Genomic DNA, 28,000 nt, shown 5'->3' on the forward strand with positions numbered 1-28,000 from the left:
ATTCTGAGCATTTGAAAGCGTTTAGTAATGATCCAAAATTTCCATTTTTGGAATAGAAAAATAATATAATTGCGTTTGGTAACGATACAATTTTTTTTTTATTAATAATATTTTAATATTTTTTTTTCTCCTCCTTCTCAGTCATGGCCTGGTCGCCGGCCAGCATTGTGGCTCTCGCAACTTAAGTGAGGGCTGCCCTCGTCGGATTCGACGATGGCTGGACTCTCGCGGCTTGGGCGAGGGTTGCTCTCGCCGGCCCTTTCCAGCCCTCGCCCGAGCAGGCGAGGGCCGCACTCGAGGCTCGTAGCCTGGGCGGGGGCCGCCCTCGTCGAATCTGGCGAGGGCTGGATTTTCGTCACTGCCCTCGCCACTGGCGGCCTGGGCGAGGACTGCGACGCCCTCGCCAGCCCTCGTCGGTGGCCGAAGAATGAAGAACATAAAGAACGAGAAAGAAGAAAAAAAAATTTCGTTTTCAATTCTGATTTTTATTCTCATAATCAAGAAGATATTTTTTTTTTGCTTTTTGATTCTGTTCCAAAATTGATTCTGGGAATAATTTTTTGCAAATTTGTACTCGAGAACAAAAAGTTTACTAAACGGATTTCTGTTCCAAAATTGATTCTAGGAATAAAAGAACATAAATTTTTACTATTTGGCAAGTTGCCAAACGGGCTTTTATATACCCACTGGCACATTTGTAATAGAGAAATGATTGCATAACGGTTTTTAATTTACTGTGAGGATAATAATTTATCGTGGATCACAAATAATTAAATAATAAATAATTATAAATTGTTGTGAGACCTATTCGTTTAAGAATTTGTGATTCACAACATATTGATATTCTCACAGTGATCTAAAGAGTATTATACTAGCAAAATTCTTCGTAATATTTTAAGAATAGGGCTCGAAAAAGAAAACGAGGTTGAGCTAAGCAATTGCACGACCCTCGATCGATTGTCGATTTGATTGTAGCATTCGCCATGTGGCTACCCGTTCTCGCGTTGTGAAATCGAACGTGAGAACACCATATCAAATTCGTGGCCAAAAACGAATGTGAAATCGAGAATTTGTCTTAGAACCACCGCACGTTCCCAAGCTATAGCCAATAGCCATCGACTAGGATACATATAGCTAATCCAATCTCCTCATAAAAAGTTTTTTTTTAAAAATATACTAACCATATAGTATCAGTATTTCTAATTTCTATAATGGTTCGATGTGAAAACAATTGATGGACCCATTACTATTTTAATCACTTTGAAATTTGAAAAAAAAAACACAATTTTAGCAGGAACAAAAAATCCAAAAATTTAGATCTTTGCGTTTTTCTTATAAAAAAGAGCATCTTTTAATTTGATTCGAGATACTCTATTCTTGTATCATCAATTATATATTTACCTGTCGAGTTTCGACACATAAATGCAATCCATCTTAAGTACATTGACGTAGGTATTCATGTAGCTTTTGAAAAAAGAAAATTGAGCTGGAAATTAAAGATGAGATTACCTTTTATATATATATATATTAATTCAGTTACAGTTAATTTCTTTTGTCTCATTGTATTTATTACAGTACGTCTAAAAGAAATTTTTGTTTTATACAAAAAGCCAAGCTTTTGGGATTCCCCTCTCCTTCCTTTCGCTTCCTCCTCCTCCCCATCAGTGGAATCTGGAAATCTAGCGCCGATCTCCGCCGATCTCCGCCGCGGCCCCTGTCCGTCGCCGCCAGCACCGGCTGTCTCCGCCTCCTCGTGCTCCGATCTTCTCGTCGGTCGGTCGCTCGCTCTTCTTTGCCTCGCCTCATTCGCTCTCCGCGTCCGTCCTGTCTGCTCGTCGGCGCTCTGCCTCCGATCCATTCTGCTCTCGCGGCTGCTCGTCCGCGCTGCTTCGTCGCCTCTCCGTCGTCGTCGCGGCCTTCGTCGTCGTGATCTGCTCCGTTGCCTCTGCTCGCTGAATCTCGTCGCGATCTGGTTCGTATTATCCGTTCCTGTTTTTTTCTCCTTTCTTTCGGTAGGATTTGGTTGTTGATCACGGAATTGAATCGATATATGCACTAGCTCGTACACTGAGTGGCATTTGGAGGCGTATGTTCTTAGCTTCAGTCGTTAATTTTGCTCTTTGCTTCGTAGGATTTGTGTTCATGATGCTTAAATTTTCTTCCCTTGATAAGAAAACGATCTCATAGTTCGAAGCTCCAAAATGTGGAAGGAGCAAGTCCACAACGATCCCTCATACAGACTCTCTCTGCATATGTCTCACCGATTCTGAACGAATCATCTATAAGCCCTCTATACATGTCCCCACCAAAAAAATGAAAAGATCGACGTCTCCAAACAATGAAAATTGATGTCTGATCAGCAACAATGTACATCTCCAAATCTAGGATTTGTCGGTTCCTTTCGGCCAAATCGGCAAGGGATCCTCCGATTGTGACGCAGCTCAGCAACCTCTGTAGATATCAACCTGCAACCATCTTGGAGTGAGGGATTCAGAGGAAATCCTCACCGGAAAAAGAACACTGGCAATGACTCTACTTTCAAGAGGATCAGATTCCTCATGTATTTGTTTCTTTCATTCCACTCCACGCCAACTTTAAGAGTGTATCCTTCATACTTTGCCTTAATGCACTGCAGAGCCCGAGGCAATTCATCCTCCCGGACTCCAATACCTGTAGAGACGCCACAAAGCTGCAAAATATAAGTCCAAACCTGCTTGGAGAATGAACATCTGAGAAACAGATTGCCTCTATATTTAGGTAACTCCTTGCAAAGAACACAACCGTCATTCACATCACACCATTTCTGCATTTCTGTCATGTGTTGGAAGTCTGCTTAGTAAGACTAACCAATTGATCAAAGCTACTTTAGGTACATTAGGCTTGACCCAGGTTACCCGATGCCAAGCCACTTTGGGTCCTCTTCTTCTAACAAGTTGCCAAGACCCAACTTGACCAAAATAGTCACCAGCGGATCCTGTCAAAATCAGTCTATAATCTGCATCGAAATTTGGAAAGACACAGGCAAACAAAGCTGCTTGTAAAGCAACCAGATGGTCAGACCTAGCAGCAGCCCATTTCCAGTCATTGCTTTTAATAATTGCAGCCACTCTAGCATTAATGCCTAATTGGTGTCGTATAGTACTTTGGCAGGATAAGAATCGAGCAAGACATTATGCGGATGCCATTTACCAAACCATAGGGAGATGCTTGTTTTGATTCCTAACTATCAAACCATAAGGAGATGCTTGTTTTGATTCCTAACTATACATCTGATATGTGGCTTGAGCAGACCCCTCACTTTGAGAAGCTTCCTTCAAACAAAAGTGCTGTCACTCCTCACCTGAATAAACCATATACCAGAATCTTTTTATACTAGAATCTTTTTAACATGAATATGTAATACCAGTTGTCTTGTCTGGTTTGGGATGAGATTGGGCACCCGCTAATTCTAACGAGACAGGTTTGGGATATTCCCCTCAAAATCCGTAACGGGTTTGGGGAGGGCTTAGCTTTTCCCAAACCCGTCTCACTTTTATGCCTACTTTTTCCTCTCTTCATAACCATTTTATCCTGTTCATTGCTCATATGAAGCTGTTATGAAAGCCCATTGTTAGGCAGTGACAAATCACGAATTTTTTTTATGTTTTTTATTTAGTACTGAATATTTCTTTTAGTTCTTCCCAATGAAGATACAGACAAATCTTTCTGTCCAAAATCATACATTTTCTTATCTTCATGTTGCAGTAGATTTTGTAAAGATGTCTGGTCAGAGCCAGCGGTTGAATGTGGTTCCTACTGTCACGATGCTTGGAATTGTGAAAGCTCGCCTTGTTGGTGCTACAAGAGGCCATGCCCTACTGAAGAAGAAGAGCGATGCTTTGACTGTGCAGTTTCGTCAGATCCTGAAGAAAATTGTATCCACAAAGGAATCAATGGGGGACATTATGAAAGCATCCTCATTTGCCCTGACTGAGGCCAAGTATGTTGCTGGCGAAAATGTCAAGCACGTTGTTCTGGAAAACGTCCAGAATGCTTCTTTGAAAGTCCGATCTCGACAAGAGAATGTTGCTGGTGTGAAGCTTCCTAAATTCGAATATTTTACCGATGGGGAGACCAAGAATGACCTGACGGGATTAGCCAGAGGTGGTCAACAAGTTCAGCTTTGTCGGACTGCTTATGTGAAAGCCATTGAGGTTCTTGTGGAGCTTGCTTCGCTGCAAACCTCTTTCCTGACTCTTGATGAGGCTATTAAGACCACCAATCGTAGAGTGAATGCGCTGGAGAATGTTGTGAAGCCCAGGTTGGAGAACACAATAAGTTATATCAAGGGTGAGTTGGATGAACTCGAGAGGGAAGATTTTTTTAGGCTGAAGAAGATTCAGGGATATAAGAAGAGAGAAATAGAGAGACAGCTTGCATCTGCCAAGAGATTTGCGGAAGAGCAGTTTGCTGAGAAGGTTTCCTTGCAAAAAGGGGTTTCACTAAATACAGCCCACAACTTGTTATCGGCAGCAATGGAGAAGGATGACGATATCATTTTCTGATTTGCCTGCGTTTCTCGGGTATTTGATTCGGCTGTGCTGATTGTTTTGGCTCGAAAATTTCCCAAAGCGGCCATGGATTAAAGCTTTCTCCATAATTAGTCTTCATTTGGGCGTCTTCTTCTCCTTGATTTGTTGATTTAAAGCCTCGTCATGTCGAGTCTGTAGTATTTGTTCATCTAGTGGCTTTATCTATTAGTTCGCTGCTAAGCTTGTACTTAATCGGATCCGTTCTCCATCAATAAATTAATGTCATGGTGTTGATTTTTCCTGTCCTTTGCCTGAAGGATAGCAGTACATAGGTGTAGTCCCTTGCGACAAACTCCTTCTCAGGAAACTAAAGAACATGCGCAACAGAAAGCACCTTGTCAGCTTTGCTTTTAGATAAGACAGTGGGTATCGTCTTCGTAACAGGAAGATCGGAGGTACTGTCAGCACATAAAAAGAATAACAAATTTCGCTAATTATCTGGATTAGGATGGATAAAGCACCAATGCTGGCTCCAACCCTTCCTGGGATTCCCATCCTTACTCTAGTTTGGTAACAGGAGGCGATTCAGAGTCTCAGTTGATGCCTACCTTTTATGAAACATATCGACGCCTTCGTATCGTGAGCTACAGCAATCCACTGATATCCCATATGCGTTACTGCTTTTGGGTTTTCAATGACTCTTGGATTGCGAGTTTTGGGTAGAAATGCAAAGTGCAGGCGACATATGATACACACTGATGTCAAGTCGGAACAGATAACACACGTAATTGTGCGCCCATTCTCACATGAGACGTGATCTTTCCATTTACAGAGGTCAGATCAATGGTCAAGGACAATATATACAAAGGAAATCTCTGGTTTGCTAGGACAAGTCACAATGCCGCTGGCCATAACCATTTCTTAGAAATGAGTCTGTTTTGCTTCTTGAAGTGACTGAGAATGGAAGAAATGCTGAGTTTTATTTCACAATTCAACGTCGCTCGACATCGCTCCTGGTGTACTTGAAGGAACCTTTATCACTCAAATCATAACTAAATGTCTTTAAATAATTCATGAGCAAATAAAGTTACACACGGGGTGGCCGAAGGATAGTGAATAGGCACGGAGGCTCGCACAAACCCGGTGAAGAAGACGAAACATAATATAATTCTGATATGCAAATCTTTCATGTATGAGTGCTATCCTGTATTGCCGTTCCTGGCAAAGCCTCTGAACAGAAGCAAGCTTCTAAATTCTTCTCCCCATGGGTTTCGTCACTTTAGAAGATGAAGCAGAGTCTCCACCGGACGGCCCTCGTGGCCTTATCAAGGGAGAAATACTGTGCGATGAGACAGAGGTACGGTTAGCAGTGGAAGTAAATCAATATTCGAAGACAGTGGACATACGATTATGAATACCTGTATTCTCTCTGGATTGCCTTTTTCCTCATGGCTGCAATGTTTTTCACCTCTCGACTGTAGAAAACGCGAAAAAAGGGATCGCCAAAAATAAGTGTGGTTCCTTTTCAAAAGATGTCCAAACTCGTGCAAGTTAACATATAGTAAATTTAGGTGCTGCAAAGCGGCGGGAGTTAACCTATTAAGAGTCTCTATCTTTGCCTTCTTCATTATATTGCTCTTCAGATTGGATACGTTGTAAGATCCGCAACCTAGAGATATGATTAACAGCGGTAAGGCAAATAGAGAAGACAGTGCTTGACAGGTCCGCTTTTGTGCGTCAGCAGTTCAACGTGCTGGCGCCCAGAAACTGCATTCTTAGTGAAACTAGAGGAGAGCAAGAGCAAAGCAAAGTTTTTACCACCCACCGAAACTTCTCTTATTGCTTGATGGTGGCACCTTTGAGCAAAGACGAACTTGCCGGCTTTGTTTATCTGCAGATGTAAAAAAATAGCAGATAAGGCCAATTTTGTGATGATGCCACAAGTTCAATTTTATAAGACGAGGCCAGCGAGCAAATATAAGATCTATCAGTTCACACCGCAGTGCCAAGAAAACATAGTTCTGTTACCTACGAACAAGACCAGAGATTGTATGGCTTCTGACAATAAAATCAATTCTATCCTATTAATAGACCAGACATCCTGTGATTCAAACAGATGCACAGATAGTTTTTGGTATGAGCATAACATCAATGTTTAATAGAAGGCTGAAAAGAAATCTTTATCTAGCTCGGATAACGTACGGGCATCCGTTTCCTTGTATAGTTGCCTCATCCTATCCAGCGACTTATTCTGAGCCTCCTCGATGTCCTTCAACTTTGCCTGGCGCAAAATCGATACCCACTTCAATATAACTCAATACTAAATATTGATGCCAAAAACATGTATTTCCAAGCGTGATTGACGTAAGATTGCAGACAGTCCAGTTGTTTGCTCACAGGAGAGCAGCATGCTGAGAAAGTCAGACATCTGAATGTCGGAATGCATGTTTTAGCTAAATGAGCTGAGAATTCACCTCATACAATTGTAACCATCTGAACGAAAACTTCTTGTGCTTCATCCTCTCGATGACAAGATTAGCGCTCTGACTACCGAATTGTTTCTCATAAAAATTCTTCCACAGATCATCGGTGACCGGAGTCAAGTCTCTTCCCTATAAGAGAACAACAAGCATCATTCCACATTCATCAGTGACGACATGCCCAAATCGGGAAAAAAGAAAGGAAGGAAGGAAAAGGAAACCATCGGCGATCCTAATCAAATCGCAGATATCAAAAGGATCCTTACTTTCGAACTTTTCTCTATGTGCATCAGCTGATCAACCGTACAGTGCGGCAAGATTCTCCCAAGAAGCTCAGCATCGGTCTCGCCGACGTCGCCTAGATATCTCAGGTTATCTATCGCGGTCCTGACGCAGAGATCGACCAGCGACGGAGCTTTGCTCCTCATCGGCATGTTTCTACCGAGCTCGCATCCTGTTCTCCTACCGCCGAGTTCTAACCTCATCGAGCTACACAAAAGAGCAGATATTACTGAACATCACCAGACCACAGTTCAACCTGAATCAACTCGATTTCGAACCGCAAAAAGGCGCCGCGGCCGCCGCGCAGGAATCAAGAACAGAGCCTCGAATTCGAACGAATCAAAGACCGTCGGTCCCCAGGAAACGCGCACGACACCGATCCAATCGAAAAACCACAGACGCCACGCATATCTCAATCGAAACACCCACGCATCAATCGGCGAAGGCGACGTTCGACATCATCCTACGCAGGGTCCGCCAATTGAACGTTCGTACGAGGAAAGAGAGGGTGTGACGGAGCTCACCGGAGCGATCGACGACGGAGGGGGAGGGGAAGGGGAGGCGCCGGCGGGGCGGGGGGCGGTGATCGGGGGACAAAGAGGCCGGCGATCGCCGGCGGGAGGGAGAGGAATCCGGTCGGTTCCCGACGGGGGGCGACGCGATCGGAGAACGGCGGGATGGACCGATCAACCGGTCATGCGCTCGACCCTCCGGGAGGAGGTCAAAGGGGATTGCATGAAGGAGGTGGGCGACCGAGAAGGGAAGGCGGAGAACATTTATCAGGTGAGCGGCGAGGCTCAACGGGGACGAGCTCCCCCGTATATATATATATATATATATATATATATATATATATATATATATATATAGAAACAGAAAAAGGAATATGTAGAAGAGATGATGAAGTGCACTCTTCCAAAAACTTATGACAACAATTGAATTCTTCAACTTTGGAAAGATTGCGACAATTGAGAAAATACCGACGGGCTCAAATTAACTAAAACATAGAGCATAAGGGTAAAATAATAATCGATTTGACTCAAATCTTTAAACTTTTTTTTTATCCCAAATCTAAGTAAATCGACACTCTTTTAAAGCAATTTAACTAAGAATCGAGATTGAAAATTAGGATTTGGGCCGAAACGAATTTCGTTATCTTTTATACTTTATGCTGCTTCGGTTAACTTGACGCCGTGTATGATAGTAGGAAAAATAAAATAATAAAAAAAGCCACATCAATATTTGTCGTTAGCTGAATTAGTTAGAATTAACGTAAGGATTTGATTACACTAATTCGATGGACTTCGACTTTTAAAAGATTCCAAAACATTTGGTGCACTTACTCCTATAACGAAGTAAGGAAAAGAAAAAACAGAGAGAAAATTTTAGCAAAAAAGAAAAATGTATGAAAAAGAAAGGGAATTACTCCGCACGCGTGCTTTGGGTAGGCGAGGAGTTGGGCAACTGGCGAGTACGGTCGTAACTGTTTGTTTCGCTCCTCGGAGTTTGTCCGGGTCGAACTCTTTCCTGTCTCTTCGTCATCATTAACTACTTCTACATATTGCTCTTTTTTTTAGAAGCTGGAATTGAATTCACAAATCGCGCTAGCGATCGGAATTATCTTGCTCACATTCCGAATTCCAAGCTCTAATATCTAATTTACCTCAAGCACGCTTTGGATCTCTAACCTTCCGATTGAGGAGATTTTGTATCGCGATTCGTTTTAAAGAACTCCTCGAAAGGATTCGAAATTCCCCAAGATGGGACTCACTTGAGATTTCCGTCTCAATTTCACTTTGCGCGCGCTCCATCACTAGGTTTTTTCTTGAATTATCCATTCGGTATGCTCGCGTTCGTGTTCCTCCTTGCTGTCGAGACACCGGTTTTGCACATGGAGTGCGGAGCAAAAAGCTTGGTATGCATGGAAGACTCGCCTACTGGCATTTTATGAGATTGCCGGTCTCCTCTTCTATGCTTTGAAAACTCAAGGAATCGCGACAAGGACCATTTTAGCTAGGGTTCCGTCGGGAGCAGGTTACTTAGGGCCCTTATATTTCGCATTTCGTACTGGAATTCCTCGGCCGGAGAAGAAGCCCTTAACCGCAGTTCGGGCTTCAAGCATGCTTACCGTTTGAGATTTTCTTAGATCTCACGGTAGGAGATGCATAAGAGCATTTAGCTTCGACATCGCTTTCTCGCACTAGAATTTTTTAGGCCCGGTCTGGATCTACTACCAGCTCCAAAAGACAGCCTCTCTCCTGTAGAACACAACCTAGACAAAAAAGAATTAGGAAGGACAATTCACACTGAGACAAGATAGATCACAAGAGGAAAGCTGAATAAACAAGAAGATGATAACATAACCTTTAATGGAAGTGCTTAAATTAGATTTATAGTACTTTATGCCTCAGAGAGTATCACGTAGTAACAGTTCCAAACTACGAAAACGAAAACCAGGTACAAGATAGCTAACAAAAGAATTTCAATAAGCTTTAGCATTGCTAGGAAACTAAGACACATGACACCGGAACATAAAGGTAATATGCACTATGACAGAAAAGGAACAAGAGTTTTTACCCTGCGGTTTCTGTTGCTCCATCAATGACCCATTCCCAATTCGACTACTCCGAAGCTTCACATATCTGCCTCGTCCAAGATAACAGCACATTTCCTACTCTGAAGCGATATAGCCACTGCAAGAATACTTTAGCTTTCTAGCAAGTAGGGATCAGGAAACCTACAGTCATGAGGCTCTACCTCCTCGTGTTGGTCCATACATAATTCCAGTTGGCAGTAACCCTTGTGCTGATTTACCGGCTTCACTGAGCTTTGCCAAACCAAAATAGAGATCTGACCATTGAGGCCCTTATCAAGCAAAACATTGCTACTCTTGATATCTCTATGCACATCTTCAATCTTGATTCTTCATGGGAATAGGCAAAACCACTGGCTATACCTAGGGAAAGTTCCCATCTAGGGGACCAGTCCAGTTTTAACTTGCTGGTCGCATCCTTCCCTACGATCAAAATTAACGGAAGATTTTGTCAGTGACCATTTATCATGGAAAAAAGTGCATCTTTAAACAGAGAAAGTATTAAGCTCACCATCGTGAAGTAAGACAGTTAATTTTCCATGTACCTGTAAATAAGAAATGGCTGATTCCCTTCAACAAAACATCCATATACTTTCACGAGGTATTGATGCTGTAAGCCAGAGATCATTCACAAACTCATGATTTCCTTGCTGAGATTTTGATCAGAGCTGCATCAAAGCAATGACAGTTTTATCTGATACTTGACCCTATACCAAAAAAAAGCACTTTTCCCAACAAGGAAACCTTCTACCCGCTCTGATAAGATGACATATTTCCGCCAAAGAAAGCAAAGAGTCATTCACTAGAATAGCACTGACTACTGAAGTTTCAAGCTTATAATGGTTATAGCACTAATATGGTCCGTATGAGTTCTATGTAGTACACCTCTTATATTTAATAGGTCCCATGTGGCTTAGAGGGGATCCACATATGTTGGGCTTACATGCACCCATCACATGCATCATCTTTCTAGGTACACAGAAGATTATGATGCTTATCTCCTGGTTAGTCAGCTTAGGATGCCACCTTTGGAAGAGGAAATAAATGCAGAAGCTAAGTTGATAACGAAAGGGAGAAAAAAAAAAACAACCAGTAGCAAAAGGACTGAGCTGAAACAGATACTCTCGGCACCCAGAAATTAACATTTGTTGATCCACAATTCCTCACATTAACCATGAAGAATCATATACCATGTTAATAAGTCGACGAATTTGTAGTGAAAATACTAATTCAAATAGCAGGAGAACAGAAGATATTCAGACATAAGAAAAAAGAAACCTGTGGCCAGCATAAGAATGCAATTGGGACAATCATGTGCCCAAAAGTATAAATGCATTATGATCTCATCCATGGGGTGAAGAAATCAACCAGGACTCAGGGATCTCTCACAAAGGCACCAAATTTTCATTGCCATTGATAGAGACTCTGCTAAACCGACAGTTGCACGTGATTTGCTCCAACCTAAATAGTTACTGTTCCATGCTAAAAACTGAGGTCAAAAAATCAGACCGCGTTGTTTTAATATATACAAACCACATGCCTTCAACTTATGTAGTCGAACTATTGATTATTGACAGGCCACCGCTAGCCACAGGGCATTTGCCTTGAAATTTCCTAATAAGATACAACAAATTCATGAAACCTATGGTACACTGCAAGAAGAATTGTCATGTTCTAATAACAGGACCCTTGTACAATCCTCTTCGAATCACAAAGTTATCAGGAGGTTGGAACTCTTCTAACCAAGTTATATTGGAGACCGTTGTCCCATCCAGTTCAAGTTCCCCTTCAAATCAAAAGAAAGTTAAAATCAGAATAAATGCACACTGAAAAATTAGCAACGGAGAAAATATCAATTAGTACCTGGTAGATCCCTTCTCGGTGATTTCCTAAAATAAGTGCAGTGCCTTCCATTTTCTGATGAATAAGGTGGAGACAGGATGTCAAAAATAGCACAGGGAGTGATTGCTCTAAAACAATGGATGTTGCCACCACTTGTGGGGTAAAGAATGGTCGTTGGACATGGTGCTACCATCTCAGCATCTTTAACGAGCTTCGCTGGTCTTGCTGCAGAAAGCAATAACTGCGAGTTTTAGTAAAGAAGTCCTGTTCTGATCTTTAAAGGCTATGACCAATTTCCTTGAGTCGGAGATAATTAAGAAAAAGTGGCATGATAAATAAGCACAAGGCATCAACTTCATTAGGAGCTTCTGCTTCGCAGAAAAAGTGAAATAAGTTGGCATAGCTACTTTAGGTATATATCTTTTCAGTTTCCTCTGCTATGCAATAAAGTATCACAAATCGCATTCATGTTGTTTGAGAACATATTGTTTAAGTACCACAAATCACGTTCACAAATCGCATTTATTTGCAAAAATAAGCAGGCACAACGACTTTAAGTACAAACTATTCTAATTTCCTTTGCTTTGCAAAAAGTACCACAAATCGCATTCATTTCAAGCTATCCGATCATCTCCAGATAATAACAAGTTGCATTTTCGAAGCAATGTCGAGAGTGCGATATGATGTCATTATGTCACTCCAAGAATATATATCCATTGACCTAGCTAACACCTTGGCATGTCTATCATCTTATAAATCAAAAAACTTAAAAGTGTTTGTTACACGTGAAATAAGGTAGTGCAATCACTATGCTAAGCAGTATGCCATATGTAAGACCCAAACAAAAGAATTTTCATCTCCCAAGGAAGAAACTAACATGCTTAACCTCAAGTTATCAAGGAAGAAGCAGAATATGGCCAATGGTAAAACAGTCTAAAGGTATGTTACATCTTCGTTCTAGTGGCAGGATAAATTGTCAATTCTCGGTTGGCCAGACACTTTCATCTCATAACAAGTTGAAAGATTTCATTGCATGTGCAATAAGGAACAACTTAAATAACTTGTGCCTCCATGCGACATCCGCAAATCGATTAGACAGAGAGGCTAAAACCACTCAAGATATTAGCTTGCTCAGCTTAACTAGTTTTGGAGCTGCTTCTTTTTTCATTTGTTCTTTTGAATTACTAAGACCATCTTTGGCACCTACATGATGCATTCAGTAAGGGTAAACAATTTAATAAGCCTTGTACGCTTATAGTATAAACTAAGTATCAGGAACAAAAATAAGAGAGAAAATCAACTCTTTCAAGCAGAGCAGTTTTAGCATGTTCCTCGCCCGCGCGCCCCACCCCACCCCCCACAAAAAAAAACCAAATACATAGGGCAAAGACCTTTGGTTTTATTTCCTGTTAGGTAGCAAGTGCATTTAGCAATTCTCAAGCTCCGGACATCTAAGGAAACAATTTGCAAACTAAATCACTACTCCCAAATCATAAAATGTGTAAAGTCAGAAATAAGCTCTTAAAATTATTAGCAAACACTGATCAGTGAAATCAGTCATTATATAATGGTGTTGCGTGCTCAATGGCACATTTTGACAATTATATAAGAGCTAGTTGGGTCAGATCAAGTGTTATAGGTCCTCAAAGACCTATCAGGGGCAGTCTGTGATATCAAAAGCAAAGTTGACTTTGAGATCATCTTTTAAGGACCTATCTAATGACCTCTCACGAAACTCTCTTCATCATTTATTAATCAGAGTATAGTACCATCGCTAAAGTATAAACAAATCCCTTGTCTACCAAAAGAGAGAAAAAGTGATCCAATATTAGCAAAAGAGAATAAATGTGAGAATCTTTTGATCACTGTTCTATCATTGCAAATGAACCTTCGCCCTGTCTGGTAATTTTGTCAAATCATGCATACTGCATTTTTTTTAATCATACTTAACTTGAGTATTTTAATCCTCCATGTCCATCTTCAAAAGTAAATCAGTCAAACCAGAATAAAAAAAACAAGAGATCTTTAATGCAAGTCCAACTATTGACATGTGTACATTGACACTCAATCTCTCCACTTTTAACCTTCAAAGAAGTCAATATTCATTAACAGACCGGATGGGGGAAGTTCCATACCTAAAAGCATACTTCTAAAAGGATTTTCAACAACAGGAAACTATAAACAGTTAAAGATGAAGATACACACAAAGACGAACCTTGCAATGGATCAACAGGTGCAACTGTGTCAACCCAGTCATATGATTTTACATGCATGGACCCATATACAAGCTTGCTGAGCACAGTCATTCCGGGATGATTGTGAAGAGGTATGATTGAGGAAGGGGGCATGCAGAAGATTCCAATCTACACAAGACAAAAGCAACTACAATAAGGAAATACAGTTTAAAATCAGGAGTATAAGAGCCTGCAAATTCAAGTCATTGATCTCTAAAAGCCAGGTTTCGTACTCAAAACTAAAGAAAATTAGTGGAAAATAAGGGACACATTCTCACAGAGAAGCTATCAGATTCATGTAAATGTAGGTATTTGATAGGTGGAAGTGACTGACGACTTCCATTTCTTTCAGGCACTGAACCTGACCGTGCACGTACTAACTGCGCCTCTTGCTCAAGACCAACATCAGAGGGCTTGATTTTATCTGAAAAGAGACAAGATCATAATTAGAAGCTACATCTCCCATTGGCACAATAGCACAAAACTTGGTTTAAACATACAAGTATATCCATGAAAAGATTCAGCAAGTTGCAGTCACATTTACAATATGCTAAAACTACTCAAGCCCACGAAATTAACATTCAAAAAAGAGAATTCAATAATGTGAATCTCATAAAGGAAGAAGAGGAGAAAAACAAATGAATGAAAAATTTAGCCTATGAAGACCACTGTGCATGAAATGACAACCAAGTGAAACTTCTTATAAATGTAAAACTGCTCCTAGTCCCAACCACATTGACACAAAATAAGCTTCAGCAGATAGAGAGGGGCGGGTATCACCTTAAATACCAACAAACCTGCTTTGCAAACAAAGTAACCAAGGTAGCACTACAGTTGAAGCTGACCCAAATACATAGCCTACCAAGGATTGTTCAAAAGTATGAAACCGAATGACTAGTCGAGAGCTCTAAGAGCACTTGACACATCAAATCAGGACTTTCCTCTAGGAATAAGCAAATAAGTACCATCTTGGATATCCTCAAGCAGTAAAGAGCAACACTTAATAATGTCACACAAATTGGATTTCGCAAAGAAAATTGTCATCTCCACCAAATAAGACTAACTATGAGAGTTCATATAAGAACACAGACCACAATTGTCTCTAGATAGTGACGACATTCTGCAACGCTCAAGAAGTAAGTCATAGTTCGTTTCCGGGTAATGGCAATTATCATAGTGCATAGAGGATGCAAATCAACATCTAAATTTGGTCAGTAAGGAAGTCTTCGGCTAAAAGAAAATAAATAAGCATCCATCCACGTAATTGGCTTATAATGAAGCATAAGTTACAAGTAAATATCTTTTCTCACCTAGCATAGCACGAACTCTTTCAAGAGCTTCATCTGAGACAGGTCCATCTGATGAAAATGATGCCTTGCAGATGTTATAAAGTCTCTGTATATAATATGGCATGACGCAAAGATGATACCAGCTACCCCACCGAACAAATCCCACAAGTCACTGCGATTATAGCGCCTACTCAAGGATCTGATCAAATCGCGTAATTTATCAGTAACTCTATTTCATTCTGCAAATGAAAGACCCACTAATAGGCCCACATTGTAGCTATGCAATCCTCTCCAGTAATCCTTCTTAAGAGCAGCTGCTGTGACTATAAAAAATCGAATTATGCAGGTATTGGACCTGCAGACATGACATGTTTTCAATTATTATTACAGACACCATACATTTCCAATGTCTATTAGGAGAGACCTACAAATCTCAAAAGTAAACAATGGGACAAATTGCATACTCAAAATTTGTCACAGGAATCAATTCACTGAGTAACAATAAAATCCACAAATTTTATTTTAATTTATACAGAACAACAATTTCTTGAGAATTAATCTAAGTAACATCATTGCCCTGACACTGGCAAGCTGCTTGAAACCAGGGCCTCACACAAAAATCAAAACTGGTTTCCCTAATTCGAGCTCCCGCGTTTGCTTATCCACGATAGATTAACAATGAAACAAATTAAGGACCTACAATGCAGCTCCAGAAGTATCCGATTCTCTCTTTCATCATCGCCTCAAAAAAAAAAGTCTAATGTCGAGTAAGAAGCACAACGATTATCAATTTACAAAACGGATGCCGCTAGGAATCGAATCAATAAGCGCCATAAACCACGAAAAAAAATAAGCGATCGACGAAAACGAAAAATCGCACAGACGGGGACCAGAAATGCGCGTGCGAGCGAAGACAAAGTATCACATGTCTGAAGGAACACACGGTGCTAGAGAGAGAGAGAGAGAGAGAGAGAGAGAGAGAGAGAGAGAGAGAGAGAGAGAGAGAGAGAGACGATCATTGCCTCAAATAGTCCCTCATTCGAGCTACAGAAAAACCCAACACCAATCCCTCAACGACGCAACCGCCGGAAATCCGTACAAAGACGACGCGACACGCCCCGACCCCCGTGGCTAAACATGAATCGGCGGAAGACACAGCGTTCGCATCCTATGCAGATTCGGTCGTAGGCCAGGGGCGCGCGCGACCCTCGCGGCCCAATCGACGGCTACACAGGTGGAGAACCGGAGGGAGCTCTTACCGGGGTGATCGGAAACACGGGGGAGGAGACGACGACGGCCCCGGCCGCGGGGCGAGGGTGGGGGGGGAGGGAACCGGGTCGCCGCCGATCGGCGATCGCGATCGGGGACGGTGGCGCCGGCGGCGACGGCGGCGCCGGCGGAGGGATCGACTAGCCGGGAATCGCGAGATCTTTCGAGGTCGGGAGGAATGAGAACATCCGACGAGAGAATTGGTTTTCAGCGTGCGCGCACGTGTGCTTGGGTTTTCAGCGTGCGCGCGCGTTCTCTCTCTCTTTTTTTTTTTTTTTTTTGAGTCGAATATATTTTTTTTTTGTTACTTTTTGAAAAGTGGGAGTTGAATTGGAATTATTGTTCGACCAAAGAGAAAATTGAAATTATTCAAGATGCTAAAAGATGGAGTTGCCGTTAATCTGATTGGAATCTTCTTTTGACAGCTACGTATTTTAAGATTAATTCAGATAATGGGATTGCAAATAATACCCGTAATGACCAATAAATACTTTTAGCAGTATTCTTTGATATCCTATCAAACTCAATATGAAAATAAGTTAAGGTTTGGAAATAATATTTTTCGTTGGAAATAATGTTTTTCGAATATTGATAACGCTTGAACACTCGAGAATGTAATGCGGTTGTATTTTCAGGTAGAATTTGCCCATTTTACACTTCCAATCGTATGCAAGTTCGAGCCTAGCCTTGTATGAAAACAAACGGAACATGGACATAATTAAGTCGGCATAGGATGTGGCATCACCACATTGAGAATCAAGAGAACGTTGAATCGATGGGGTGTGCACAAATTGGTATGACATCACATTGTTGGTGAGACGAATAATGTTGATGATCAACTTTGACAGAGGGGATTACACGAAATTGCGTAACTCTGGTACCAAATTATGAAACATGACAAACCGTGTATTACTTGATAATACTGAAAAAGTACTACAAATATATAGATGTGACTCCCAAAAGATCTTGTGGGAAGAAGAAATTATGCAAACTATAGATGGTAGCATAACATCACATAAAATCTCTAATGTCTAATGATATCTCTATCAATACTCTCTGACGAGGAATTTCAGGTTATAAGAAGAGAAACGCAATGTAGCGATATGTAAAAATTCACAAGTGAAATGATGAGCAGAGACCTCAGAAGATGGCCTTAGTTACGTTGGATGTGATCACATTCACATCTTTTCTGCCTATAGACTCCTTACCAAAGAAGAAAAAGTGTGAACCATAGGGCTGATGATGGGACTCCCTTGTTGAGATGTTACACTTTTAAGACACTTTAGTGTCCTAATTGCTAAACAACAAATTTACTTTTTACTGATAAGAGGCAAGCTTTTCCGCATGATTGATTTGAATAATGCAAGTCGGTAGAGCTTGAATTTTGTAACTAAAGAAACCAAGAACTCATGATTATTTGGGGGCTGAGAAACAGGAACATCATCATCGTCATCACATCTAGATATTTACACTTGCACAACAGTAGGACAAAAAGATATAAGCAACTCAGTCATCTAGCTCACCGTTTGATCTTTTTGAGCGAACTTTTATCAGATGACCAGTCTCTTCTATGTTTGAAATGGAGGAATAGTCACTGCAAGGACCATTAGTGGACATGCTCTGGCTGGGGTTCTGCCAGAAGTGGTTTCTTATGGCCCTGTATTTCGCGTTCACGGTTGAGATCCCTAAGTCGGAGAGCAGGTCCTGAACCGCGGTCCGGCCTTCGAGCATGCTTACAACTTGAGACATTATGGGCCTCAGAGTGGGAGACGCGTTGGTGCACAAGAGCGCGACATTGAGCATCAGCATCGCGTCCTCGCAAGAGAATTCCGAGCCCAAATCTGGATCAACCAGCTCCAACAGACACCCTCTCTCTTGCAGAACGTATGCCTAGACAAGAAATTGGGACAGATAGAAACAACGTCGAGAGAAGAATGTCAATAACAGGAGATTCGAACAAACAAGAAGATAATGACAAAATTTACAATGCAAGTGTAAATTTGATTCAAAGTTACTCATGCCTAAAAAGGATCAAATAGTGACATTTGGCAGAAGAATCAGAAAATCAGGTACGTATGACCCTTAAAAAATTTCTTGTATGCTATAGCATTGAGAGGAAGCTAACTTTACTTAGGCACACCACACTAGAAAACAGAAAGCATTTCTAAACAATAACAAAATAGAGGGAGAAAAATGCAGCTCAAGGGGAGGTTTTTACCCAGTCAAGAAGATACACAAATTCTTCCTTTGGCCTGTAGTTTGTGTTGCTCTTTCCACTAACAATTTCCAGTGCAACTACTCCAAAACTGTACACATCTGCCTTGTTGGTTAGATAACCGCGCATTGCATACTCTGGAGCCATATAGCCACTGCAAGAATTGGAGGCCCACTGCGTCAGCTCTAGCTGGTAGAAACTGGAAAAGGAAAACTACAATTTTGAGGCTCTTCCTCCTTATGTTGGTACTTACATGGTTCCAGCAACTCTTGTGCTGATGTGGGTTTTACCATCTTCACTGAGCTTAGCCAAGCCGAAATCAGAGATCTTAGGGTTTAGATCCTTATCCAACAGCACATTGCTAGTCTTGATATCTCTGTGCACAATCCTCAATCTTGATTCTTCATGGAGATAGGCCAAACCTCTGGCTATGCCAAGGCAAATTTTCCATCTAGCACGCCAGTCCAATTTCAACTTGCTGGCAGCATCCTTCCCTTTAATATGAGCGAATTTAGTGAAGAAATTTGTCAGTGTCCATATATAATGGAATTAATGCATCTTTGAACAGATAAAGTACCTAGCTCGCCGAAAAGGGCACGAGAAAGGCAGTTGTTTTCCATGTACTCATAGATAAGCAACAACTGGTTCCCTTCGACACAGCATCCGTATAATTTTACCAGGTTTGGGTGCTGTAAGGCAGAGATCATGCCTATTTCATTCACAAACTCGCGATTTCCTTGCTTAGATTTTGACGAGAGCTGCTTCACCGCAATGACAGTTCCATCTGATAATTGACCCTATACTCCAAAATGCAGATATAACAGCAAATGGTTAGAACTGGAATAACGGAGCTACCTTGTGCTTGCTTTGTATGATGAATTCCACATACCTAGAAAGGAGAAAACTCCATGTTCATTTTTTCAGAAAGCTAAGCATAGCTTATCCAAAGGACTAAATTCTAAAATCTGGCATTGCTTCAAAGAATGGAATATGATACTGGACGATCATAACTGGTGTACAGAGATGCAAGTTGCACTCATGCTTTTCACATTTCTTCTATTGCCAAGTGCTGCTCTAGCACTTAGAGCTTTTATTCATAGAAATAAATGTATAACTAAGGTCACAAAAACTGACAAAACCCAAAAAGCCGCCTTAGTGAAGGATAGATGGAGCTGGCTGTCAGCTCAGCATGTCTTACAGAGAGAGACCGGTCACTCGGTAAGACTTACAATATTCACGGTGTAAGAAAAATCAGACAATAGAATGAATGTAAAGAAATCAATAATCATAACCAGGGAGGATCATGGATTTACCTTATAGACTGTCCCAAATCCACCCTCGCCAATTTTATTTCCAACATCAAAGTTCTTGGTAGCAGCTTTGATCTGTCTTAAGGTAAATACTCCTGTCTGTAGATCTAAACCTTTAAGTTCTGCAAAAGGCAACATAAGATGTTACAAGGGTGGACACACTTACACTTAATGAGTACCCGTTAGACGAAAGTTTCTGTTATTATTCGGTTCAGTTATCTTCAGTTTCAAGACAACTTTATGACCGCACTATACAGAGATATCTATAAAGAATTGTGATATATTAATGAGTTGTGGCAAACTTAAGAGGTGAAGTCACAAATGCAGCGCACAGGTTGCATTCTTGATTTTGGATATCTTGTGAAGCATTGGAATCTCCACACTGATTGAACTTGTCTAAACAATCTATATTATTTGCTCTTATTCCTACAGGGAATGTAGAAGACCACCAGTTCTTTTAAGAACAAATGAGGAGTAAGCATATAGAAATGGCTTTTAAGAGATCACTTTCCAAAGTAGTAAGCTATAATTATCAGAGAACAAAAGCAACTTACGAATATGAAATTCAAACATCATAAGATATACTTCAAGCTGGATCATAGTGGTTCTTAATGCAACCTCATACCTAATTTGGGTGAACCAAATACTCCAATACCATTCTCCTGAATTTATAAGTTAGATCAATGACTTTGCTGCTGGAATCGAATGCAAGAACGGATTAAATAACAAAGTGGAGGACATCAAGTGCTCTATTTTAATTAAGTGCCCTTGCAGAGTTTGCTTTGTGGGAAATTGTAATATGAAATTAATTTTTTTAGTTTTTCTTTTTTTCTTTTAAGTGCTGCAGTAAAAGGAAATAATAGTTCAGATCCAGTGTACCTTTATCGGGAGATAACTCGCTTCCCAACCAGCCTTTTCTCCACATAATACCAAGAATGAGGATCAAAAGAACTACAGCAATGGTAGCAGATCCAGCCACTACGTTGACAAGATGCCTCCTTTTCCCATCAAGTGAAGGAGGTTTAAAATCTGCACAAGTAAGGGTAATTTTAGGCATATGAAATTTATGTCGCATTGAATGTAACTAGAAGCGGTAATTGCTCAACATAAAAAGAATCACGGACCAGTGCTCCTCTGTCAGTCAATGAAATTTCGTCATAAGTTCACAATTTCAACCCAGATCTCGCTATAGACTTAGTGAATCTCAATTCATATATCCTGTCATATTCCACAAAAGCTCAAAAGATTCGCTTAAGAGCATTCCGAGGCATGATGACACCATTTTAATTACTGTATTACAAAGCATACAACTAGGGGTTATAATGGGTAGCCACATCCCTGGCATCATAATTTTAGGCCAGGAGAAATAATGCACGCTTTATGCATGCAGCTAGACATTAATATCTTTAGTTTGAACAGTAAGGGGATCAAGTTACTGTTACACAAAAGAGTGAAGATAGATGCAGCTCTTAGACAAGACGTCGTATTAAAATTTAGGATGCTCGTGTAAGAGTAAACCAAGAATTGCATTGAAGAAAATAGATCCACTTACTAGGATCTACTGATATGGCTGATATGAGAGGTCCGTAAACTCCTCTAACTGGAATTCCTGTTGTACCTCTCCCAGCCCAGTAAAAGTGGATCTTTAGAGTGTTACTTGATACCACAGTGGCAAATGTCTTTACAATGGTCTTGCCAGTACCACCGGCTTCATTTTCAATGTTGAAGTCTTTTAGGACCAACTTCTCCTATGGTAAAACAATACAAATATAAACTTCATTTACATACATGCCACAAAGAAGAGGAACCTCTTTCTCTTTCTCCACTAAGTAGTCACATTACCTGGATATAGACATCAAATATGCGCTTTCCCAGGCTGTTGAAGGAGCTGTCATTTAAGTACTTAATCTCTGCAAAGTGGAGCCTGACTGTGTAATTTCCATTGAAAAGACAAAGCCCATAGTATGTGAGTGAAAGAGGAGAAGCACGTGCTGTTGTGTATAGTTCTGAATCACGAACAGAGATGCTCGAAAGAACAGAAGTATTTCTCTCGAGATAATCATCTGAATCAATGTCATTATCCATGAAGTTCCCGGTGCTGCTGAATGCCCAGCTCTGACCTGAGTAAAACATTGAAGCCCCTCTCCCTTCATCATCATGTTGATATGTCATGCCCGCAACATTTGTTTCCTTACCTCCACAATTGATGTACAATGAGGATTTATCTGTCAAAGAAACCTACAGATTAAATTAAGAAATGGAAGATTTACGGTTCTTTTTAAATCAACCCGAAGTGTAACCAAACGATTAGGTGAAAACGAGGAATTTATTTATTTGCAGACCGATATTAACTTCTGTGAGCCCTAGCCATGCATTAGAAGCATCATGGCAGAATTCTCCGTCGTCAAATAATCAATCAAGGCAAGAAAGCACACTGCTTTTTACCTCATTAAAAGCAGTTGTAAAAGGCAGTAATTAAAATTAAAATGGAATCAGGAAATTCATTCACCATTCTAAGGATACGTTGATACAGCAGGATTCTAAGATAATAAGAGTGTCTCATAGCATATCATTTCCATAATTTTGACGTTGCACACAATAATTGCTAAAAGGGATTCTTTTTTGGAATTGTTTGCTTACATTGCTTCCTTGATGCAGCACATGGGAAGTTTCTCTTTAGGCATGGAGGAGCTTTATTTCTGCAGAAAATGGAACAAGAATTGCCTGTGCATAAGCTTTTAGGTGCAAGCTCGTGAACAAGAGAGGCTAGACTAACAAAAAATCTTGAGCCAAATGTAGCGACAAGGAACAAGCCATGCCACATAGACAAATGATCTCAGTTATGAATTGTCATTACTTACAGTTTATTTGTTGATGAAGAGTAGCTTTCCACTAAGTTCCTATTAAGCGAATAAAAAGCTGCTGTCAGTCCAAATTTCCTAACGTGCAAGTGTAGATACATGACATAAAACTTACATTCATACTTACACGCTCCCTCGAGGGCATTCGGTGGGACTTGAGCTTTCCCAAGTGAAGTTGTTGTACGATAGATCCCTGAAATGAAGTCGAGAAAAGCAAAAAATTTTTGTAGTCAGTAGAAGTTACTTTCAAACAACATAGGACCAAACTTCCAGAGGAGATAGCATCATATAAATTGATTGGTGCGTCAGTTTTCCTCGAGACCGATGTGTTCACTGTTCACAAATAATCACTCATGAACCCTACTTGAGTGCAATAATGACTGGAATTGTAACATAGTTCGTTTGACCTATCATCAAACATGATCCACAACACCTCCATTTACTTTAGGGAGACCTAGAGATCTTGAAAGTTCAGATTAAAGGAAATTCTGCATACACATTTTTGTTTCTTTGAAGGACCCATGAAGGAATGGTACCAGTGAGCTTGTTCCCAGTCAGATACCTAGAAGAAAGGAAAATTTTTGTTATAGTGACTATTTATAGAGACTAACTGAGTTTGAGAAGCTAGAATTCGGTCAAGTTAATTGCTTACATGAAATCCACTCTGGTAAGATGGACAAACGATGATGGAATTTTGCCAGTCAAATTATTGAAGCTCAAGTCTCTGCATTTATGTGGAATAAATAAATTAGAATAAATAAATTGGTCTCAACATACGGGTCAAAGAAAGCTCATAACATGTATATCTGATAATCCTATAAAGTCAACAAAACTTAGCACGCGAGTACTCTTTTTCTGCTTTGTTAGCATGCGAGTACCGCTTGTTTTTCTATTTTGACTTGTTCAGAGAAAGTCAAAAGCTTTAAATGCAAGTATTACTTCAAACGTATCATGAAGTATGCAAATTGTCATTGCCTGAAATAGTGTATAATTATTTTCTCAAACTCATTAAATTCAGGAGAATGAGAGATACGCCAACATAAATTGAAGTATCAAAGAAACAGCCAATTTTTGTAAGTCTATGACTGCATACATTGAACTTCAAATAAGCTTATTCATGTTTGCTGATTATATGACAGCCTTCGAGATTTCAACAACAGCAAAACTCATCTAAGTATGTGGACCAAATACTTACAGGTTTTTAAGCTTTTCCATGTCACCAATATATGCAGGGATCTGTCCATCAATTAAGCATTTCCTAAGTATCCTGTATTGCAAAAGCACAGTAAAACTCTTATCCTCGAATGCTATCATTCAGTTTAAACAAAATCAATGATAATGTAGTTCCACGGCAATGGACAGCAACTAGGATATTCAACTCAATCAACTCACAAGGTCTTCATGGATTTCATATTGTTCAACGGCGGGAAAGAGGATATTCTGCCTTTTAGATCACTGATCCTCCTAAAATTTGAAAGAAAGAGCCCCATCAATCTTCTAATCCAACTCTTAGGAAATGAAAAGCACATAAGTTAAACTATCCTCCGGATTTCTGTTGAAAATTTGATATTAAATGCTGTTTGAATATAATAACAGAAAAAGCTTCAGTGATTTATAAATATGGGAATACCTTGAGGATACCCAAAATTTCTAGAAGTCATGATAATAAAGATACTGGAAGAATCCATTACAAAATATTTTGGTTGAGAGGGAATATCTATAGTCCTCTTATGTGAATATATCTCATCGAATATCACAGCAGATGAAAGTAAATAACTTGCTTTAAGCGAAATAATTTTGGTATTATCCAATATAGGCCTGTTTCCAAAAATAGTTGTAAAATTCGTAACCAACAGCATTGTCTATACTGTTAACATATTTTGAGAACACTTGTAATCATGGTCAAAGAGTTGCATACAAATCACTTAAGCTTTTCAATGCAGAGATACTTGAAGGTATATGGCCCTCCAGAGAGCAACCTTCCATTTGTCTGCGAAGTCAAGACAGAGATGGACTTAATCATAGTTATGACCCAAAGACAATGAAATCACAATAATAGACGATGGACATGGAGAAAGCAGACTTCAACGTCAAAAGTAGGAAGCTTACAGTTTCTCAATGCTTGTCCAGTTTCCTATGAATTCCGGTATCTTTCCAGAAAAAAAATTGTCATTTATCCTCCTATTGATCAAAAGAGACAAATACTTTATATTAGTTCGATTCATTAGATTCCTAGCACAAGATTATGTATCCAAGGATTGAATTATGATCTATGGAAACTCTCTATCAACAAGACATGCTATAAATCATGCGAAAGGTAGGTGTTGATTATTGACATGGTCCAGCAATTGAATTTTTCATCAACTTAGAAAGGACCGAATGAAGGTAGTCATCAGTATGTTGTCTCGAGCATGTCTAAAAATACGAGCAGAATTGAAAATGACCCACTTACTTACATGTCGTTCAATTTGGTCAACTTGGAGAGCTCTACCGGCAGTTCCCCTGTGAAAGCATTGGACGATAGTATGCTGTAATACAATAAAATTCGAAACAAATCTTTCAGATAACCAAGTGAGACTGCAAGGACATTCTAAGCTTAAGGACAACTTTAAAGAAAGTGGAGAGGAAAAAAATTACAGTTTCTGTAATTTGATCAAATTCCCAATTTCTGGCGGAATTGGCCCCGAAAAGTTGTTTCCTTCAATGCTCCTGGAAAATTTATGTACAGTTTTCTGGTGAGGCCTAACAATAAACTAATATCCCAGACATAGATAGGTAAGGTCTGCTGCTGGCCAGACAAAGTTACGAGATTGACAGAACATTGAGCAGCTTCTTGGCTGTTTTATCTGCTGTGTTCTGGTTCTTTTAGTTTCTTCCTTTTCATGACCAAAGTTAAGCAATGACAATGCAAAATTTCGTCCTTATCAATCTTGATGAACAGGGATAGGGATATTGAATTTCACATCTGAGCTGCGGCGCTCGAGTAAATTGCTAACTAGCACTATTAGTGCCAACTAGACAGTTCAAGTGCAAGCCTAGATCCTGACCACCATCAAACCAATCAGCATCCGCGGAGCTCGCGTGCATGGACATACTATGCAAACATGATACACAACAGAATTAGATTCACATACAGATTTCTGAGGGAGGTGATCCTTGTGAGGGCCTTGGGAAATGGCCCGGACAATAGGTTCCCCATAAAAGAGCTGCATGAAAAAATTCCACCAAAAGCATAGGATTCATGACTTTCTTTAATAATACAATACAACAGAAAAGCAACCACGGAATGTGAAGCGAATTTTGAGGCACATACAGCTCCTCCAAGCGCATGGAAGCCCACTGGGAAGGTATTGTGCCAGTGAGGCAGTTCCGACTCAGGTCCCTTCAGAAGCACACAAGTTCAATGCTACGTTAAAGACTTGATAGATCATCACGTTCATCTCAGACTGTTCGAAGAGAAACAGAACAGTGGGTCATGGCGTTTACTCACAGCGACTTGAGGTAGTGAAGCTTGGAGAACTCCGGCGGGACAGTTCCAGACAGATTCTGCGCCTTCAGAGCTCTGCATCAGCGTCCGCATGGGCGGGTCAGTTTCAGATCATATCAAATCAATCCTTGATAACTTTCAAAATAGTCATCAATGACACTCCAGTGTGACTGTGTACGGGACCGTCAAACAATTCCGAATCTTTGCCCAAGTCGCAAGCAAGTTCGGTTCTTGCAATGGCATTTGACGCGATAACATAGAGAACATTGTCAATGAATTCAGAGAGAGAGAGAGAGAGAGAGAGAGAGACATGGTGACGACGTGGCAAGTGGTACTGTGGTTGAAGGAGCAATCGCAAGTGACATTGCTCTCGAGCCCTGTTTTTGCACCGGCACCACCATCATCATCGACATCATCAGGATGCTCGACCCAATTGCCACGGCCACTGCACGGGTCTTCCTCGAAGTCCCAGTCCGTCTTGCCCAGTTTCCTGCCTATCTCTCTCAATGCCTTCACTGCAAAGTGCAAACCGACGAACACAGCCCACTCTATTTACTTAGTAACTCTGAATTTCACTTCCAATGCTGCTTCTACCTTCTTTAGCAACTAAAAAGCAAGGAAGGGAGGCACAATCGACTTTGTTACCTTCCGTTGCGTGGAGCTTCGCCGCGTCCGAAATTGCCGAGGTCGAAGGCAAGTATAATTCCACCAAACAGATGGAACATGCAAGAATCAGCAGCTTAGGAGGCCCCAAGCCAGCACCCATTTGAAGTGCCTGCCTATATATTTGTCTGTTTCAGCTCAAGCTCTCTGTATGTATCCAATTAACCTCTCTATGCTAGAGAGAGAGACAGAGAGACAGAGAGTGAAGATCGATGGAATCTATCGGAAGATGTTTAAATAGACGAAATAATCGTACTGTCTAGGACCACGTGATTTGCTTGCTCTGCCAATAAGATCAAACGAGAAAATGAAACTAAACATTGACGTTACAGGAGATGTGGACCCACGAATTTTGGAATGTTTCTGCATATATGAACACATGCATATATATTAAATATACAACTTCGAAAAAGATGCGCTCGTCGTTCAAAGGATGAGATATGATTTGTGTCCTGTGGATGATGTCGATGGCTCTGCGGCGTAGTGGAGTTGACTGGATAAAATTTCCGGGCAGCTGTATTGTGACTTTCAACGTAAGCGATTCCAAAAGTTTTGACCATTGAAAGCAACTGCACTCTCTATGAACTGCTGTGAGCTTGATCTTCCATTGAGTATGAGAAATGGGAGCAACTCCAACTCTATGAGTAAGCAAAGGCCTCCGCATGAGATTCAGTCGAGATCGGGCATATCATCGTCATTTTTACTTTGAATCAAGCGAAAACAGTAGAGTTCGACCAGAAGCGCTTGTTCTAGGAATAAAGCCATTAAGCTGGTTACCGCTTGTTGTCGCGACTTATTCGACGAGAGATCGGTTTTGCCAGTGTGCATCGAAGAGCGGCAATGATATGAAACTAATTCCACAGCCATTCATCTGAATAGACCAAAGGGGAAAAGAAAGCATTAGGCCCAACAGCCATGAGATGCTTTCTTTCCTTAGTTGCAGCCAGCCTCGATTATATATATT

The 28,000-nt window shown here is 40.5% G+C and overlaps 4 protein-coding genes across 9 annotated transcripts; 1 reads left to right on the plus strand and 3 right to left on the minus strand.

The window, feature by feature from the left end:
* Positions 1 to 1,601: 1,601 nt before the first annotated feature.
* On the plus strand, positions 1,602 to 4,812 carry LOC115682750 (V-type proton ATPase subunit D). 2 transcript variants are annotated; one of them, XM_056321593.1, is made up of 3 exons: positions 1,602 to 1,972; positions 2,636 to 2,757; positions 3,745 to 4,812. In XM_056321593.1, exon 3 carries the CDS (start codon positions 3,759 to 3,761, stop codon positions 4,542 to 4,544), a length of 786 nt encoding a protein of 261 aa, XP_056177568.1. In that variant the 5' UTR covers positions 1,602 to 1,972; positions 2,636 to 2,757; positions 3,745 to 3,758; the 3' UTR covers positions 4,545 to 4,812. The 2 variants fall into 2 exon arrangements, with proteins under 2 accessions (XP_056177568.1, XP_030462930.1); XM_030607070.2 differs by lacking the exon at positions 2,636 to 2,757 and having other exon boundaries at positions 1,603 to 1,972.
* A 718-nt stretch (positions 4,813 to 5,530) lies between these two features.
* LOC115682751 (uncharacterized) lies at positions 5,531 to 8,083 on the minus strand. 3 transcript variants are annotated; one of them, XM_030607073.2, is made up of 8 exons: positions 7,798 to 8,083; positions 7,258 to 7,480; positions 6,986 to 7,123; positions 6,714 to 6,792; positions 6,337 to 6,402; positions 6,108 to 6,180; positions 5,930 to 5,986; positions 5,531 to 5,850 (listed from the first exon to the last, which is right to left on the minus strand). In XM_030607073.2, exons 2-8 carry the CDS (start codon positions 7,474 to 7,476, stop codon positions 5,760 to 5,762), a joined length of 723 nt encoding a protein of 240 aa, XP_030462933.1. In that variant the 5' UTR covers positions 7,477 to 7,480; positions 7,798 to 8,083; the 3' UTR covers positions 5,531 to 5,759. The 3 variants fall into 3 exon arrangements, with proteins under 3 accessions (XP_030462933.1, XP_056177566.1, XP_056177567.1); XM_056321591.1 differs by lacking the exon at positions 7,798 to 8,083 and adding an exon at positions 7,621 to 7,740; XM_056321592.1 differs by lacking the exons at positions 5,531 to 5,850; positions 7,798 to 8,083 and adding an exon at positions 7,621 to 7,754 and having other exon boundaries at positions 5,945 to 5,986; positions 6,330 to 6,402.
* A 3,098-nt stretch (positions 8,084 to 11,181) lies between these two features.
* LOC115682732 (plant cysteine oxidase 4-like) lies at positions 11,182 to 16,708 on the minus strand. Of its 3 annotated transcripts, none has more exons than XM_056302390.1 (6): positions 16,491 to 16,708; positions 15,253 to 15,430; positions 14,221 to 14,366; positions 13,924 to 14,071; positions 11,730 to 11,933; positions 11,182 to 11,652 (listed from the first exon to the last, which is right to left on the minus strand). In XM_056302390.1, the coding sequence occupies exons 2-6, from the start codon at positions 15,353 to 15,355 to the stop codon at positions 11,534 to 11,536; spliced, it is 720 nt and encodes a 239-aa protein (XP_056158365.1). In that variant the 5' UTR covers positions 15,356 to 15,430; positions 16,491 to 16,708; the 3' UTR covers positions 11,182 to 11,533. The 3 variants fall into 3 exon arrangements, with proteins under 3 accessions (XP_056158365.1, XP_056158364.1, XP_030462907.1); XM_056302389.1 differs by having other exon boundaries at positions 15,253 to 15,554; XM_030607047.2 differs by having other exon boundaries at positions 15,253 to 15,586.
* A 1,174-nt stretch (positions 16,709 to 17,882) lies between these two features.
* Positions 17,883 to 27,239, minus strand: LOC115682731 (probable LRR receptor-like serine/threonine-protein kinase At1g07650). Its single transcript, XM_030607044.2, has 24 exons — positions 27,019 to 27,239; positions 26,684 to 26,888; positions 26,377 to 26,448; positions 26,200 to 26,268; positions 26,021 to 26,092; positions 25,524 to 25,595; positions 25,343 to 25,414; positions 24,996 to 25,067; positions 24,805 to 24,876; positions 24,279 to 24,350; positions 24,082 to 24,153; positions 23,539 to 23,610; positions 23,383 to 23,448; positions 23,014 to 23,079; positions 22,887 to 22,925; positions 22,666 to 22,724; positions 21,868 to 22,250; positions 21,578 to 21,773; positions 20,905 to 21,054; positions 20,029 to 20,147; positions 19,293 to 19,512; positions 18,969 to 19,209; positions 18,719 to 18,869; positions 17,883 to 18,390 (listed from the first exon to the last, which is right to left on the minus strand). The coding sequence occupies exons 1-24, from the start codon at positions 27,137 to 27,139 to the stop codon at positions 18,007 to 18,009; spliced, it is 3,117 nt and encodes a 1,038-aa protein (XP_030462904.2). The 5' UTR covers positions 27,140 to 27,239; the 3' UTR covers positions 17,883 to 18,006.
* Positions 27,240 to 28,000: the final 761 nt, after the last annotated feature.

This window comes from Syzygium oleosum, unplaced genomic scaffold (assembly GCF_021117445.2).
Source record: "Syzygium oleosum isolate NSW1041296 unplaced genomic scaffold, Sole_v2.1 Sole_v2.23, whole genome shotgun sequence".
In the NCBI taxonomy this organism is placed as follows: Eukaryota; Viridiplantae; Streptophyta; class Magnoliopsida; order Myrtales; family Myrtaceae; genus Syzygium; species Syzygium oleosum.